This window comes from Athene cunicularia (genome assembly GCF_003259725.1).
Source record: "Athene cunicularia isolate RWA chromosome 1 unlocalized genomic scaffold, athCun1 chr1_part2, whole genome shotgun sequence".
Taxonomy (NCBI): Eukaryota; Metazoa; Chordata; class Aves; order Strigiformes; family Strigidae; genus Athene; species Athene cunicularia.
In genome coordinates this window covers 73256480-73273479 of record NW_020799092.1, presented here as the reverse complement: position 1 = coordinate 73273479, position 17000 = coordinate 73256480, and the positions used below count along the sequence as shown (strand labels likewise).

The 17000-nt window shown below is 35.7% G+C and overlaps 1 protein-coding gene across 1 annotated transcript in view; it reads left to right on the top strand.

Annotated features, from left to right (window-relative positions):
- SEMA3E (semaphorin 3E) overlaps window positions 1-17000 on the top strand; it is a 149886-nt gene that overhangs the window by 108022 nt on the left and 24864 nt on the right. Inside the window, exons 5-10 of the mRNA XM_026868556.1 lie at window positions 1313-1406; window positions 8546-8665; window positions 10675-10817; window positions 13533-13647; window positions 13989-14058; window positions 15640-15784. Of these exons, the coding sequence (XP_026724357.1) occupies window positions 1313-1406; window positions 8546-8665; window positions 10675-10817; window positions 13533-13647; window positions 13989-14058; window positions 15640-15784 (687 nt within the window). The remainder of the gene's footprint in view (window positions 1-1312; window positions 1407-8545; window positions 8666-10674; window positions 10818-13532; window positions 13648-13988; window positions 14059-15639; window positions 15785-17000) is intronic.

Genomic DNA, 17000 nt, shown 5'->3' with positions numbered 1-17000 from the left:
TTATTCAGAAATGTCATCTGTTCCCGCCTCCCTCCCCAATTTACATGAATTTAACCAACAGCAGAGAAAAAGAACCTCCCATACTGACATACCGAGTAAAATGTCTATATATAGTTAAATAAGGACTACCAGGACACTATTTTGACCAGTCTAGATATATCAAGCTTTCTTCTATGTGAATACTGAGTTACTCTATTAAATACTTAAAAATCAACTTTAATAAAACCTGATTTTTATGGTTTAAAAGGCTCTTGGACCTCTTTGTGAATGTTTGCTGTAAGGAAGAGATCCAGGCAGATCCTCCTCGAAGGGAGTCTAGGGTCCTGCCACATGTAATTCCATGCCTCACAAAACATTTGCCTTAGTATATTAGCAGTGTGAACCTGAGATTAGTTTTCTGAGCAGATAGTTTACATTTATCCCACATGATGATATAGTCTGCATTTCAGTAGACATTTGAGTAAACCTGTGACACAGAACTGGAACTGCTAGACTATCAAAATGTTTACTAGTCACACACTTTATGGCTGGGTGGCATATTTTTTATGAAGCTTTCACAGCTTTCTATTTGCCTTTATATTATCCCCCATCCCCATGTTTTGTGGTATACTTTCTTGTTAATATACAAACTAAAAAAATATTGTGCACTCACTTGATATTTTAATGAGATATTAATGAGGTCTTCTGAGAAGCCTGGGACAAAATAGCATTAATGGAAAATGAAAATTTAAATTTTAAATTATTTCTCAGCCTTTAAAGCCTTATACAGACAAATGAAACTGAGTTGCCAATATTTTTATACTGATATTCTGTTAAATCCACTGCAGAAATCACATCTGCTCTGAAAACCATAACTGCAGATTCATTCCTAAACATACTTTTATGAAGAAGATATATAAACATGTCAAAGCTACCAAAAGAAGATAACACAGCATGATATATTTAACAACTACTGGCAAAAAATGTTTAAAGAGAGAAAACACATTCCATGGCTAGATATCTATTTAATGTTCAGATAATTTGAAGAAAAGATAGAGGAATCTTCACTCCCCACTCCCACAGAAATGAAATAAGTGCAATTTTATTGAATATTTTACTGGTATTTTTTGGGCAGTGCATACACTAAGGTGATTTGTAGAAACTGAGAGAATTTTTACTACTGCATCAGTGAGTAACCATAATTGTGTTTGCTCCCTAAGGAATTCATTCCATTACAAAGGTATAACAAAGTTAAAGCTCATCTCTAAGGACTTGTTTTCTTTGCCTGTAGGGTTTACGCTGGTTTCTGTGATTTTTTTTTTTTTTTTTAAAGGATCATCTGTTTCAACTGGAATCGCACAAATTTGAGAGAGGACGAGGCAGGTGCCCTTTTGACCCCAGTTCTTCCTTCACCTCCATCTTAATTGGTAATGATCTTTATGTCACAAGCTTCACGGTCCTGTCAATCTGTCATTCTGAGTCTCTTCAGCACACTGAAGTGTTGTCAGTCTTCCGTTGCAACCTTCCACATGTCAGACTTAATCCTCATGGTGCTGCCCACATTAATATTACATCCCAGGCAGCATTAACTCCAGCAAGGGGGTCTCACTGAAGTGAGTAGATGTTATATGACACGTGCCATCCTGAAGCAGTAACTAATTGTGTAATTTTCAAAACAATAATTTCCTGCTTTCCTTCAGAGCAAAACAATGTCTAGCTTAGTCTTTTACACCACTGAGACAAATACACATAATTTACAATTTTTCATCTACTGAGATGTAATCTGAGTAACAAGCATCTTGTAAAAGTGTGAATTTAAATGTATTTATATCAAGCGTTTATTGTTTATATAAATTATAGCTTTTGAGATGAAAATAGATTTTTTTCAATGCTGCCTTCTAACAAAACTATCCAAAACTGGTGATTTTCTGTTAGGAGAGTTGATCTTATACGCAACAGTCATAAAAATATAATTCAGTCTAAGTCCTGCAGTGCCAGAAAGCTGTGCTGAGGTAGTGCTCCTCTGTGCCTTGTTGGTAAGTACATCACTGTAGGGCTGGGACCTTTGAAGTTGTAGTATAGCGAACCATATTTTTTTTCCTTTATAATGTTTTCCTGAAAACATTTTGTGAGATCAAGCGAGCACAGTCTTGGCAATATTATAGTACATTGACTAAAAATAGACTGGAACAGCAGGTAAAGGGTGAAAGCTAGATGCGCTTAGGGAGTAACACAATGATTTTCCTTTTTTAGAAAACATTTTTAGAAAGCTAGGCATTCAAAAGGAGTAGTCATTAAAAGAAAGAGCTAAAAAATAGAGGCTGAAGATCAAATAATTTCTCAACTTTTCAGGGATAAAATGTTAGAGGATTTTACGGCCCTTTGGTATTTACATTTGAATTCATATCTTAAAATCAGACAGCTAAAGTCTCTGTTTATTAATTGCTATGATATAGCTCACCCATGGTGGTGAGGAAGTATTGATCATGAGTGACAGATGTATTTTTACATGCTAGGCTTAGCTAAATCTTTCAAATTGAAGCAATTCATCAAAATATTGTTCATTCCTATTTAAAAAAAATTACAGCTCAAATTCTTAAGAGTTAGTGGGTTAAGAAGTCATGAAGGAATCAGAAAAAAATGCTGTATTTTGACTGACCTTCCAAAATCCATGAAGCACAGATTGTTACGCTTTTCTTCCACCCTTATTTCTAAATTGTTTCTACAGTTTCTAACGGATTCCAGTCTTAGCTCAGCCTGGGAACAAAGACTCATCCCATGGAATTTGCTGTAGGCCTGAAAACTCATAGTCTAATCTTGAAGTCCTTCTCAACCTCAGACAGAACTAAGTAAATAAATTAACCTGATCATGTTCCTACTGTGAGATCAATGTGAATTTTATTTGCTTAAATGGAAGCCAGATTGTCCCACTAAGTACTTCAAGACTAATGGTTAGTCCTTGCATTTCTTGCCTTGGATCATGGGAGGTCCTATGAATCCTCACAGTTCTATCTGAAAGAGAAACTCATTGAATAAGCCCTTCCCTAATAAGTGTTGATCAGTCTTAGACATCCACTGACAAAGACTTATAAAGTCAATCTCAAAAATCCAATAATTCTGTAGTATTGCAAGATTAACAGGAGAAAATAATACATTTTCGTCAAATAAAACAGCAAAAAACAGACAATCTTTCAGCCCTTCAGCAAAACTAATATGAGCTGAGAAAGGTATTTAGAGGCTGTTTTTCTAGGCCTCCACTGGGAACTCTTTGATTTCAAGTGATCATAGAATCATATTTTAAAAGTGTAATAAAATTATTCAAAGAGTTTATTATATTATTTAGGCTTTTGTGGGGTTTTTTTGTTTGTTTGTTTTTTGGTTTTTTTTTAATAATATTTGCATTCAATACTTCCAATACTTAGGAAAAATATTCTGAAGTGGTTTGTAATTCCATGTATTCTGCTGTATTCTACTAACTTCTACTAATCAGAGACACACAGCTGACAATATACAGAATTAATGCTGCTCCTTAGACTCCAGAGTGAATATCCATTATCTCTCTAGGTTTGCATTTGAATAGGGTAGAAGACATAGATGCAAACATAGTGAATAATAAAAAATCTTTTAATTGATCTTTGAAAGTGAGACTGAGACCTCTAATGCCAAGTGCACTGTGAAGGAAGGCATGCTCCTTAATTCAGCTGCGCCGTGATTCCAGCTCATGGTGGCCATGACCCTATGACAGGAGATGGCAACTTGGCAACCACACCATGCACCCTCCAGGACTGGTCTTACAGTCTTTGCTCCAATGCTTGGAGGCTTCCTTCTTCGTGTACTCCAGTTTTCTTAGAAAGTGAAATACGCTTCTGGTATGGGGTCAGCGTGCCCCTGGAGGCTTGCACCCCAGAGTTGCCTCCACTCTCCCAGTGCAGGTTCAGCCAGTGCGTGTGTCCCTGAAAAGGTTTTATGCAAACCTGTTAACAGAGGCTTTCACATCTCAGCATCCCCTTCTTACACCTCTGCAATTCACATGAACCCAGCAGCCTACACCATCATGGCTACTAACAGTGAGGATTAGTCTAACAAGGAAACTTCACATGCCTCTGATAAAAGTTTAAAATCTTTTAAAATCTTCATCTTAAAAGAATATTTGCACCATCACTAATTAGAACCAGATATAGATAGATTAATTTAGGACGAAAGAGAATCTTCTGTTCTGTATCTCTTCATGTATTTCAACACATCAGTTAAAATACCCACTTCAAGAAAACAATAGTTCGTGACTTGGCTTTAAAACTAAGTATCCATGCTGTTGTAAGTTTTATTACAGGTTATCTGACCCAGTGCTAAAGTAGTTTGTGATGAATTCCTCAATTTATGAAAAATTAACACTTAGAAATTTATTGCCATCTTCAGGAAACAGAATAGATGTTGGATGGCAAACAGGCTGAATAAAATATATATGTTTAGAGAAACTGCATATAAAACTTCTGGACTTCTCTTTCTAATGAACTCTCCCATCTGCTTTCAATAGCCAAAACTATTTTTGATATCAGATCATGCACACTGATTAACTTAGACCACACTAATTCATGAAAGCTGAGAAATCAGTTTGTGTCTATGTTTTGTTACCTGCAATATATCACGAGCAAGTGGTGAAAAACCTAAACTGCATTTGAATATGTTTTTCTGTCCAGGGAATCCATTCCGATAATATTTTCTGGGTTTACAGTTTTAAAATGGTTTCATGTATTTGTGTCTTTTCTTTTACTCTAGACAATGAACAAAACCAAATACATTGTCTCTCAAAACAGAAGACAGAATACTTGATTGACAGAAAATATGAATAGAGAGAGGAAGTTTACCAGCTAAGCAATAGCTAATTTCTTTTTTTTTTTTTTTTCCTACCGTGGACAGTATCCCTTGTTAAAATTGTGCATTGGTATTCTGATTTTAGTTGTCATGTAAGCAATAACTGGTGGACAGTGAAAAAAATGCATGAAGGGTGCTGTTTATGTTCTACTCATTATGTTCTACTCCTTTATTCATAACACAGCTAGTCCAGTTTGCAGAAAGTGATATAATAGGGATTTTATAGAAAGGAACTACTGATTTATAATAGCTTATGTTTGCATTACCTTCCAATTTGAAGCAGGCACACAAAACATGCCAATAACAAATGAAGGAAACCCACTTCTAAGGTGGAAGCAGCCCAATTATAGAAATTCCTTGTATATATGAGGTTTTTAAAATTAAATCACATGCTTCAATCTGTTTTACTTTAAGGGTCGTCATCTAGCAATTCTTGTTTTAGAAGAAAATGTTTGTGGTTTTTTTTGTTGATATCTTGCTCTGAGAAAAGGACAAAAAATAAAGCTATCATTTAAATGGTCCCAACTGAACTTTGATGCATTTTTTCTGCTTGAAAAGAATGCTAACTAAAAATCATGCATGTATCACTTGAGTTAAAACTGTTTTATGAGGTCCATGGGATTTTTAATTTTTCTTTTTTTAATAAGGAAAGAAGATAACTTCTATTCTTGTTTTAGAAGAATTACCCAGACTACGTTAAAACTTAAATTTTAGCAAGTAATTTGTCAAATACATGATAAGCTGAGGTTAGACTGTAAATGGGGAGGAGTGGTGAAGGTCTGTGAAATTGCTCAGTTGATTTTCACTGGAAGATACTGATTTATCAGTGTGATATGAAACAGTACAAGACCCTGCAACCAAGACAGGAGAAAGTTGATATGTGGTAGTAGCTATAGAATAGAAAAGAGTAGAAATCTTGCTAGGACTTTTCTAATCTCAACCTCAGGTTGTCTCTAAATCTAAAATTAAGTCAGCATGTGTAAAAACCTAGCAGCATTCAAAATTTGTAACATGGATTTAAAGGATGTGCAAAAGGCTATTGAAGAGGAAAAGAGAAGATTCTCTTAATGTCAAAAGTGCAAAAGATCTCAGAATTATGTTGAGTGTTCTAGTGTTGAGATCTATTTATCATCAGTACTGTCTCATCGCTTTCCTTAGATGAGGTGACCTGTTTGCTCATTTGTCTTATGCTTAGAGTAGTAACACTTCAGGGTAAAAATCAGATTTAATTCTATATGTACAATATTTTTCATGGAAAAATACCCATGCAAGACAGGAACTTTCATTTTCTCCCCCCTAGGATCTCACAGATAAAATCAATGATAACTTCCTCAGTATATGGTAGATTGCCATACCAGCAGGTTAGTTACCTATGCTAACATTTTATACCTATGTCAAACAAAAGGAAAAGGCTTCACGTCCAAAATTCTGAACATCTGGATTTATGAATGTCAATCCTGATCACTAGCAATATGTGAAGAGTCATTTATCCCACATTGATGCATTTTCTAAGATTCACTACAGTGTTGATAAAAGTGTCACATTTTGTATGACATCACCATTATAAAAAAACCCTAAAAACCATTTATGACTAACGTAACTGATTAATTAGGGTTATGAAGGCTGTTTGGAACATTATTCGGGCACTGGCAAATTCTGTTGTTTAAGCAGCTCTGTGTTGTTTAGAAAATAAAGCTCTATTCATTTTGGGTAACCTTAATTTCTACTGATGCTATAATTTACAATTATTTTTCATTTCACTTGACAATACTTTACACTAAATCCTGATCATGTATTCTAGAAGGCAATATCCATTCTGATACAGTGAAGCCTAAGACAAAATTACGCTCATGTCCAAATCAGCAAAGGTTTCTGAATCAGTCCGAGCTGTCAAATTATAAGAATCATTATTCAGAATCATTATTCAGTTTTATGGTACCATTCAATTCATAGATATCTGTTAAGAGAAACAAAATTCACACTTTGAGGGAGACCAACAAGCAAAATTCTTGCTTCTTCTATAATCCTTTATAAATGCCAGCAAATGTTATTGGAATGGATCAGTCACGTTTATTTTGATTAGGGGGTAGGCAGCTGTGTCACTGAAACCTCCACTCAGAGAAGCCATGAACTGGAAATAATTTATTTCCACCTTCTTGTGCAGTTTAATTCCCGTCATTTTCTAACGTAAGGATGCCACCTAGTGACAATAACTCTTCTTAAATTGCACCTAAAATTTTTTTAAACTAAATCCACAAAGTTATGAAATATATTATTTTTAATGCTTGGTCAGTTAAGAGGAATTGCACCCATGCACAAATAAGGTAGAATTATTGCTGGTATTTCATTAAAGTAAAATATGCCCAACATCACAATTTTAGATGGGTCAGATGATAGAGATAGGCTGGATTTTTGAACATAAGTATGATCCAGTTGTACCCAACTGCATAGAGATTTTCAACAATTACTCTAAATTAATGTATAATTTCTAATCTTTTCCTGTGCTTGCTTAATTTGTGAATGCCTTCTAAATTATTTCAAACCAAATTTCTGTTCCCATGAATTTTTCATGAATTATGCATCACCAGTTGTGCAGGATGGATGAGATCTCAGGTCGTGCCCCTACTCTGGTGAATATTTTAAGGATATAAAAACAAGTTATTGCTGGACCAGAGAAAAACAGGCTCTTTTCTCTGTCCACTGAACACCTAAACGCCTCAGCCAGCAAGTTACACCTATACTGTGGTTATTTCAGGTACAGTGGAACAGCTCCAGTAGGCTCACTGGAAAACCCCCTTAGCTTAATAAAACAATTCTAAGGTAGCAGGTACTGCTTCTTATCTCTACAGCTGGGGAGATAACTGCCTTCAGCTCTCCAGTATTTTCAGTACGCATTTCACTAAAGAATCTTTTCCAACCACGTTTTGCACAGAGCCAAATCTGATAACTATGCTTAGGAGACACTCCCCTGTTTGAGGTTTAATCTGTGGATTCGAGGATGGTTTAGGTTTGAGCTGTATCCATGCAGTGTAGCCCAAACCAGTGGGTTGGTGTGCTATCACTATTCTTTTTCTTAGCACTGCAACCTCTGAATCCTGGTGCTGCATTTTCATCCCATTTTCTGGCTCCTGTTATATCTGGCTCCTCATAAACCCAACATGTCCCTTCCAGCTATGGGACCAAGCAGTTTGTTACTTCTCACTAGCAAGACCAGGGCACATCTGGAAGCACTCAGAAGCAAACCATTGGTCAGAGTCTGCGCTGGTGAAAATTTAGGTGCCAACAAAGGTTAGGTGTTTCTAGGGCCAGGCATTAACTGAATGACATTGAGATTGTGGAACTTAGGAACCTTACGTTGCAGATGTTATTGTGGCAGATGTCATTAGATGTTAATTTAATGGCTTCATGTTTTGTGTGTAAATCTACCATGAAGTCATTAATGAATGAATGAAATTTAAAATTCTTGTCCTCATGCTGTTCCGACTGCAAATGTTGCAGTGTCGGTAGGAAAAATCTCCATATACTCTTTAGGCTATATTTATTTTACTGACTTACCTTCTTACCTAATTTTGAGCAAAAATTAATAAGCCGTGTTTAAAATGCAGTTCCTGTCACATGAAATGAAATTAATTAGTAAGTAGAGCATTACCAAATCGTTTTATTTTGTTTTTGGTTTTTGATGCATGGTCTGCAGGTGGTGAACTTTTTACTGGTCTCTACAGTGACTACTGGGGAAGAGATGCTGCTCTATTTCGCACCATGAATCGCATGGCCCATCTCCGAACCGAACCTGATAGTGAGCGCCTCTTGAAAGGTATGGGAAGGAGAAGAAGGAAGAACCAGAGGTGTTTTGGATGACTAGACAATTTCTGTTTAACCAGGAAATAAAAAGCTATTGTTGATGCATGTGTATATCCATTTGGAGATGAATTTGTTTAAACTATCTTTTCCTATGAAATTTTTCATGAACCTACTGCCAGGATGAACAAATTGAGATCTTTACTTAGGGTATATATTGGATTTAACAAGTGGAACTTTTAAATCCTTTACTTTTAATTTTTTAAAGCTCTTAATTTATACTCTGAATATTCTATATTATTTAATGATATGCCAGATATAATTAAAATAATATTTTAAAATTCTACAATTAATTAATGAAAGTTAACTAGAACACAGTACTTTTTTTTCTAGATGAGATCATTTAGTCTTTATGTTGCAGTAAAACAACTCAATTTTTGCCAAATTATGTAGTAAAGAGATGTCATGTGGTAATGGAAAATAATAAACATAGGATGATCATACGGTTAAATGAAATGAAAAATTAAAGCATGTAATTTTAAAGAAGAAAATGAAAATATTCCACAAGAAAAATATTGAGAAAAATCATATGCTGGGAAATTTTAAAATTGTTTTATAGTCTTAAATGTGAAATGTAACTGAATTTCAAACGGATGAAATTTCTGTGAAAGGGAGAGTTAGAATCTTGATTTGTTTTGCCTCAGAAGTATTGCAGTATTGCATCATAACAGTGACATAATTACTGCTAATGTTTGGCAAGAAGAGTCAATAATTGCTTCTGATGGTGATTCATATGGTGAGCATTGTCTTTTCAGTGAAAGGACGTAGAAGGTTTTTGTCTCAAATTTCAAGGCAGTTTTCTCCCAAATCAGAGGACAGAAAATAGTTTTCCTGCATACTTCCTCCTACACAAATCTAACCTCAGATTTCAATTAAATACATTTTAAAACAATGTTTAGAACATTCTTACATCTGCTTTAAGTCCAATACTTAGAGCCTTGCTGAACTGAGAGTTTAGACTGGCTATATATATGGGTAGCAACAATTAGGTGGATGTACACAACATGTAAGTGACGTTTTTCTTCTCTCTGGAAGGTTACATTATTTTAAATATAGATTCTCTAAATTATGGCCTCAAGCTTTTCATTTGCTTTTTATTTTGTCTGTACTTGAAATTTAAATTTGCTGAAATTGATTATTTTTAAATGTATATTTAAAACACTTTAGAAAATTACCAAGTGCTGTATCAATGTCTTAAAATGCTATGACTGCTTTCCTGGAAAACAGAGTGTTAGAAAATACTTACATTACCCACTGCTTCTTTAGAAATCATACTAGTTGCATGAATGACATTTTCATTTAAAGAACTTCTAAAAAATTTGCTACGATTCAGTGAGATGAAATCATTCACAGATCTGCTTGGTGTGGGGTCAAAAGGTATACAGGCATGGACTGAACTTAGGTTTCAGCTTCACAGTAAAATGTCAAAACAGGAAAAAATTAGATCTACATTTCATGACAAATATACACAATGCATCTTCTATCTATGAAGATATATGTTCATATAGCATGTAGTAGCTGAACTACCAGTTCTTGTTCTTGATCTAAAAGGCTGCTTGTCCGAAGTTGACATTCCTACACCTGGTTTGTATGAGATCAGAGACTGTTATGTGAATATCAGTGCCAGGTTTTAGCCTAATCCAAATTAAAATATATAAACCCCAGAGAACAGGACTAGAAAAAGGTCTTTTTCTTGCACACATACAAAGGAATATTGATTTCTGAATTGGAGCTATAAAAATAGCTTGACATTAATGCATTCCACATGTTCTATAGATACCCACCCACAAAAATATTTTTTTCCTATTTCTATCATCCTATTCCCCTGAGGTAGCTCTCTGACTGACAGATCCCTGATTCTTTAATTTTATTTTTTTCTTTGTTACAGGCTAATTTTAAAGATTGAAAAAATAAGAGAATGTTTTAATAGGTTTTAACTCAATTCACTTTTGTTTTCTTTTAAAGAACCAAAATTTGTTGGCTCATACATGATTCCTGACAATGAAGACCACGATGATAATAAAGTCTATTTCTTCTTTACTGAAAAAGCATTAGAGGCCGAAACAAGCACTCATGCCATATATACGAGAGTGGGACGCGTATGTGCGGTAAGATTCTTTTTCTGATTCCCCAGATAAATGAAAAAAAAACATTCTCCATTCTTCGGTCCTTCTCCCCCAGGCAAATATGGCATCTGTTAATGTATGTGAGAGTAAGTTATAGGTCTGAATGAAAACCCTACATCTAAATAGCCTCAAGCATTAGAAAATTCAAAGCCAATCCAAAATCTGGACTTGAAGCCAAATTTTGCTGAGAGGAGGGCAAAGTTCAGAATTTTTGTTATTCAACTCCATCTCTCTTTGTGCTGATATGTCATAACAGTAACATCAGTTGCCCACAGGACTCTTTTGCCATCCATATTCTCAATTCAGATCAAGGCTCCACCATCCTTATTATTTGCTGTAGGTCCAGGTCCTCTTGAAGCTCTCATAGCTGACATAAACTGATATGCCCTCACGTTCCTGGTGGCAGGAGCAGCCAGCCACCAGTCATCTTTGATGTTCCTTCTTGCCTTCCTATTCTGTCAGTAAGAAACAGACTTAACTCATCTGCCTTTCTGCAGGGTCAGTGACGATCGTATCAGACAGTTGGATAGGACACAAGGCAATGGACACAGATTGGAACACGTGAAATCCCATCTAAATGAACTTGCAGGGTAGTTGAACACTGACACAGGTTGTCCAGAGTCTTCATCCTTGGAGATATTCAAAACCTGACTGGACACCAGCCTGAGGAATTTGCTGAGCAACTTGCTCAAAGAAACTTACTTTCAGCAGGGCAGTTGGACATAGATGATCTCCAAAGGTCCCTGTCAAATTCAACTTTTAGTGATTCTGTAACTTTTGAAAACCTTTTTTGGTGCATGAATGATAGGAGGGGTGCAATGTCAACCATCCATAGAGTGCTTTATAGATAGTAGCTAATTAACTTTTTCATTTCATCACTCATTCCTCTTCTTCTCAACAACAACTAAGGAAAATTATGCAGATAGGAAACTAGAACAAAGGATTGAATTGTCTAGCAAGTTATTATCATAGCCAGATATATGGTTTACCAGAAGGAGCAGAAAAGTCACAAGGAAAAGCCTTGCTTCCCTCCACTGCCCTGCACAATAGTCCATATCTCACTCCGGCCATGCTCTTGGTGTGTTGATCCCATCTCTCTTTGGCTGCACCCTCCCCTCCACAGGAAGGAGATCTTGGGCAGTTGCTGGAGAGCAGCACTGTTAACAGAATTGCCCAGATTGAGCTGTCCACAACTGATCCTCTCTGAACAATTGAAGAAGTTTGGGTGCACTCCTTTTCTGTTAAATGAAATATGGTAAGGCTGATGAGAGGAGCTCTTCCATTCTCATTGGGAATATATCTGCTTGATTAAAGGAAGGAATGAGAAGTTTATTTCTTAGCATCTGATTTTGTTTCTGAAAAGAATTGCATTCCCCCTTTTAACTGTAGGGCAAATATTCCTAAAATTATTGGGCAAAGAAAAAGATGTAGGTTAAAAAACTTCTGTCACTTCAATGTATAATATATGTCAGATATGCTTACCAGCATACTACCTAATAAAATTTCTTAAGGAGTACTCCTGTATAACTTAAAACACCTGAAGTATCAAAGTACCTAATTGAAGCCTAAGACATTAATGTGCACAAAGCTAGTTGGCTTTATGAATTCAAGCCTGTATCAGGATCTGAAGTAGAATTCTTTGGCCTGTGTTATGGTAGATGTTTGAATAGAATATTTTAATAGTTCACTCTAGTCTGAAATATATCCACCTGAATGTCTTATCTCTAGCCATGAGTTAAACCAAAATCCCACAGACCTTTCTCTTTCACTTGTCTAAAACTTCACATCCTTTATCATTGGCATTAGCTTCACAGCTGTATGCAATAATTCACATTTGATTTAATGAACACAAAAAATTTCTAGCTAGTGATTCAAGAACTGGCTTTTTTTTTTTTTTTCCCCCAGCTTTTACATTTTTATCTGAGCAGTAACAGATTTTGTAACATAGAAGAACCTTCTCTGTAAATTTATACTTTTCTGAGGAAATCAGTTAATTTTAGTAGTTCAGAATGAAGTTGTGAGAGGAGTTTTCCAAGCCTAAACCAGAGCCTGCAACAGTCAGTTACACAGTCTACCTGAATATGAGACCATAGCTTTGAGGATAGTACCCAAAGGTTACCAAATCTGATTACTAAGCAATAGTAAATGCCCCCTTTTGTTGACAGTCTGACAGATGCGATAGAAAGAAAAAGATGAACTACACATAGCAAAGCAGGAATTATTTAAGGTTGTTCGGAAACTGTTAGAATACCATGTAGACACTTGCCTGAGACTTGCCACAGCTGTACCAGGCTCTATAGCCTAATTCAGGGCTTCAGTTTCCAAATGTGTTGATGTAACCCTGCACTGAGCTCCAAAAGCAAAGCTAAACTTTGCTAACATATTCAGTACATCCAGTTAACAAAAATGAGAAATAACAAAGATTTGCAACAGCTTGATAGTTAAAACTATCCATGTATGCATGTATGAAATAAAAAATTCTTATAAACCCACAGCTCTTAATGAGACCTGGACTTAATCAGTGCAATCCTGATTGAAAACTGACTTCAGACAAATAATACTAGTAATAGACATGTGGTTTGAAAATGCATGCTTTTGCCATTAAAAGATAGAATGAGAGTCTAATCCAGCTGAGATGTTTGTGTTTCTAGACTTACTCATTCAAATTACCATCAGCATTTGTTTCCTTCTACGCAGAATGATATGGGAGGCCAGCGAATGCTCGTGAATAAATGGAGCACTTTCCTCAAAACCAGGCTCATTTGCTCTGTGCCTGGGAGAAATGGAATTGATACACATTTTGATGAATTAGGTAAATATCCTAGACTGAGACAAACTTAAAACCATCATATAAAACATATACTTTTATGATAACACATCTTACTGTCAAATATTGTATTTGTATTCATTAACAGGGAGTGGTTTGTTTTTTCGTTTCCAGTGTATATGAAGTCCTATACATATAGAGTTGACTATCATCAATTATGCCTTTACTTATTTCATTGTTTTGTCAAGATTGCTCATAAAATCTGCATAAAATTAAATAGCATATATGAGTAAAATAAGATTACACTTCTAACAAACAATGAAGATTCTTTTTTGGGACTGAGAAAAGTGGTTTACTACCAATAAAATTGCTTTTAAATTTTACAGAGGATGTGTTTTTGCTGCAAACTCGTGATAACAAAAATCCAGTGATATTTGGCCTCTTCAACACTACAAGGTAAACAACTAGAAGAAATAACAGCAATAGAGGAATGTTTGAACAGGCTATTGAAGAGATAGAAGCTACATGATAAATAACCCTTAACAAATATATAGTAAACAGTTTAATCCCTGTTCTATTCACAGTGGGCTTCCTTGTTAATGTAAAAACTGCTCTGTGACACTCCAGGGCTTGAAGTCTCATTCAGTGATCCAGTCTATCTGGATCGTAGATTAATTAAATGTTTCTCTGCTTGAAAACTTCCTAGTGTCAAAGTATGTGCTCTCCTGCATGCTTATAAGAGGAGCCTCTCAGAGCCACCTCTCTTCCTTTAAGAGCTCCACCGTAATTCAAGTTTAAGTAGATAGCAGCTTAAATTCCTACTGACTTCTCAGTGAAGCCTAAAACACCAGATGTGGTGTTGCTGGTGGCCTCCTTTTCCACTGCAGCGTCGTTCAGGTGCAAGCACACAGTACCTGTTCCTTGGACATCCAATTGTTAATTTAGGATGTAATTGATAGAGAAGAGTAGCTGTTCTTTTGCCACTATTTCACTGTCCTGAATTATTTTTTTGGAATAAAGCAAGGTAGATCTGGTTCTCTAGGGTTACAGGAACCTAGGATTTCTTGCTGGCTTCCTATGCCAGTAGAGAAAGGTTGGCACCTAATTAAAATTATCTGGATCACCTTCTGGAGTCTTCAGAGATAATTTTTTTATAGAAAGCACTGATGCTTCCTTAAAAAAATAATGAACTGCTTCTCCAGAACTAAGTGAATGATGGGGAGGAACTCTATCAGGGAGTATAGTGATACGATGATGGGTAACAGTTTTAAACTGAAAGAGGGTAGATTTAGATTAAAGAAGGGTGGTGAGACACTGGCACAGGTTTCCCAGAGCAGCTGTGGCTGCCCCCTCCCTGGCAGTGTTCAAGGCCAGGTTGGACAGGGCTGTGAGCAACCTGGGCTAGTGGGAGGTGTCCCTGCCCATGGCAGGAGAGTGGAACTAGATGATCTTTAAGGTCCCTTCCAACCCAAACCATTCTGTTCTATTAATAAAATTTGAAAGTAAAAAAGATACTATTATGTGGTTTGGTCTACATAGAGTGATCCTGATGATCTAACCAATCACAACCAACATTCCCACTCAATACATTATACAAAGACTCCTGTTTCATTTCAGTCAGCATTGGATGAGTCTCACCTTTCCAAAGTAATTAAAAAAAAAAATCTTAGAGAATAAAAATGGTTAGCTGTTTAAGTTACTAATCAAAGATATGTAAGACCTGATTTCAGTTCACTGCACTTCCTCTGTGTTTATAAACAAGCCTGTGTTCACCATCTTTAAATTTTGGAATAACAACAGGGAGCTTCCTCAGAGAAATGTTATAAATATAAATATAATAAAAGCTTTGTAAAGAACACTGGACACAACAGTTGTAAGAAAAGCATATAGGAGACAATAAGTAGCTTTTTCTCCTTCAATGCTGTTGAAATGTGACTTATTTTTAATTGCACAATCATACCAGTACTATATATACATAATGTAACATATTAACATTGTTAAATGTATTTAACAATGTATTTGAATTTTACTTCATAGCAATATTTTTAGAGGATATGCTATATGTGTTTACCATATGGCAAGTGTCCGAGCAGCTTTCAATGGACCATATGCTCATAAAGAAGGACCTGAATACCACTGGGCTCTGTATGAAGGAAAAGTACCTTATCCTAGACCTGGTTCAGTAAGTACAATCTATTTTCCTTTGCTTTGCTATGTACATGAATTTGAGAAGAAAAAAGAGTGCTGCTAATGTACAAATCTTCCTGACTTTACAGGCCAGTATCTATGTATTTGAATATATACATACACTAACATTTCTGGGAAAGTGTGGGATGGCTCAACAATAAATTTAATCAAGTAGTGGAACCATACATTTCCCAAAAGAAAATAGTGGAATTAGTCATATAACATTTTTCAAAATCCTGTTGGGACTTGAATTTAACAACCTTATGTTAAGGTCCTAAGGTCCTGAAGTTAGGACCCCAAGCAGTAGAAGGGGTAGAAGGTGGCTCAGATGCTGTGTTCAGAAGCAGTAAGTGCATTCATTACCTAGGAAGGCACCTCACTTTCTATTGAGCCTAGAATAACTGTTCTAAATTTGGCTGCTGACATATCTTCTTTTCAGCTGAACCTCGATAACTTTAATCTTAATTGCCAAAGAATAAATGAAAAATCATTTTTTTTTAAGTGCATTGAATAAACTGTGAGGTTTTTTTTCTGATGGAACTTTCTGCAGATCAGATTGTCCCTACTGACTTGCCATGAGAAAATAAAGCTAAAAACATGTACCTATATTTACATTTTAAAAAGTATGTAAGATGCAATGTTTTCCAATATAAATAAGATTATTACTGGAAAAAGCAAGCCTGTACCAGGCAGTTCACTTTTCTTCTATTGCCCACTAAACCAAGGCATTTTAAAAGTACTGAAGGAAGAAGAATTATAAGATTATCCACTGTTTCAAGATCAGGTGGTTCTGGTTCCTTTTTTACATATCTTTTTCAAAAAGGATCAATTTTTTCTAACTTAGATCAGAGCACAGATTAGAAATGATACCTTGGTGTTACCAAAATTAATTAATCACAATAAATAGGTTTGTGGTTTAGGAGTAAATTCTCCATCACCTGAGGTCCTTCTCTCAAGGCTGGTTCTTTCTAGCAGCAATGGTTTAGCATCCTCACTATTTACTGGTTTACTTTCAGACACACCAGAGTGAGATTTTATTACCTTCAAATCAAGTTCCTGAGTTTACTAACATTCTTGTTCTGTACCCTTTACGAAGAATGTAGAAATATTAAAGCAATGTTGCAAAGAACCAAACTGAGCAAAATCACTCATTCTTTTTTGCTAATTTTTTATACAAGTTTCTTCACTAACCTCTTTCTTCCCCCCCCCCC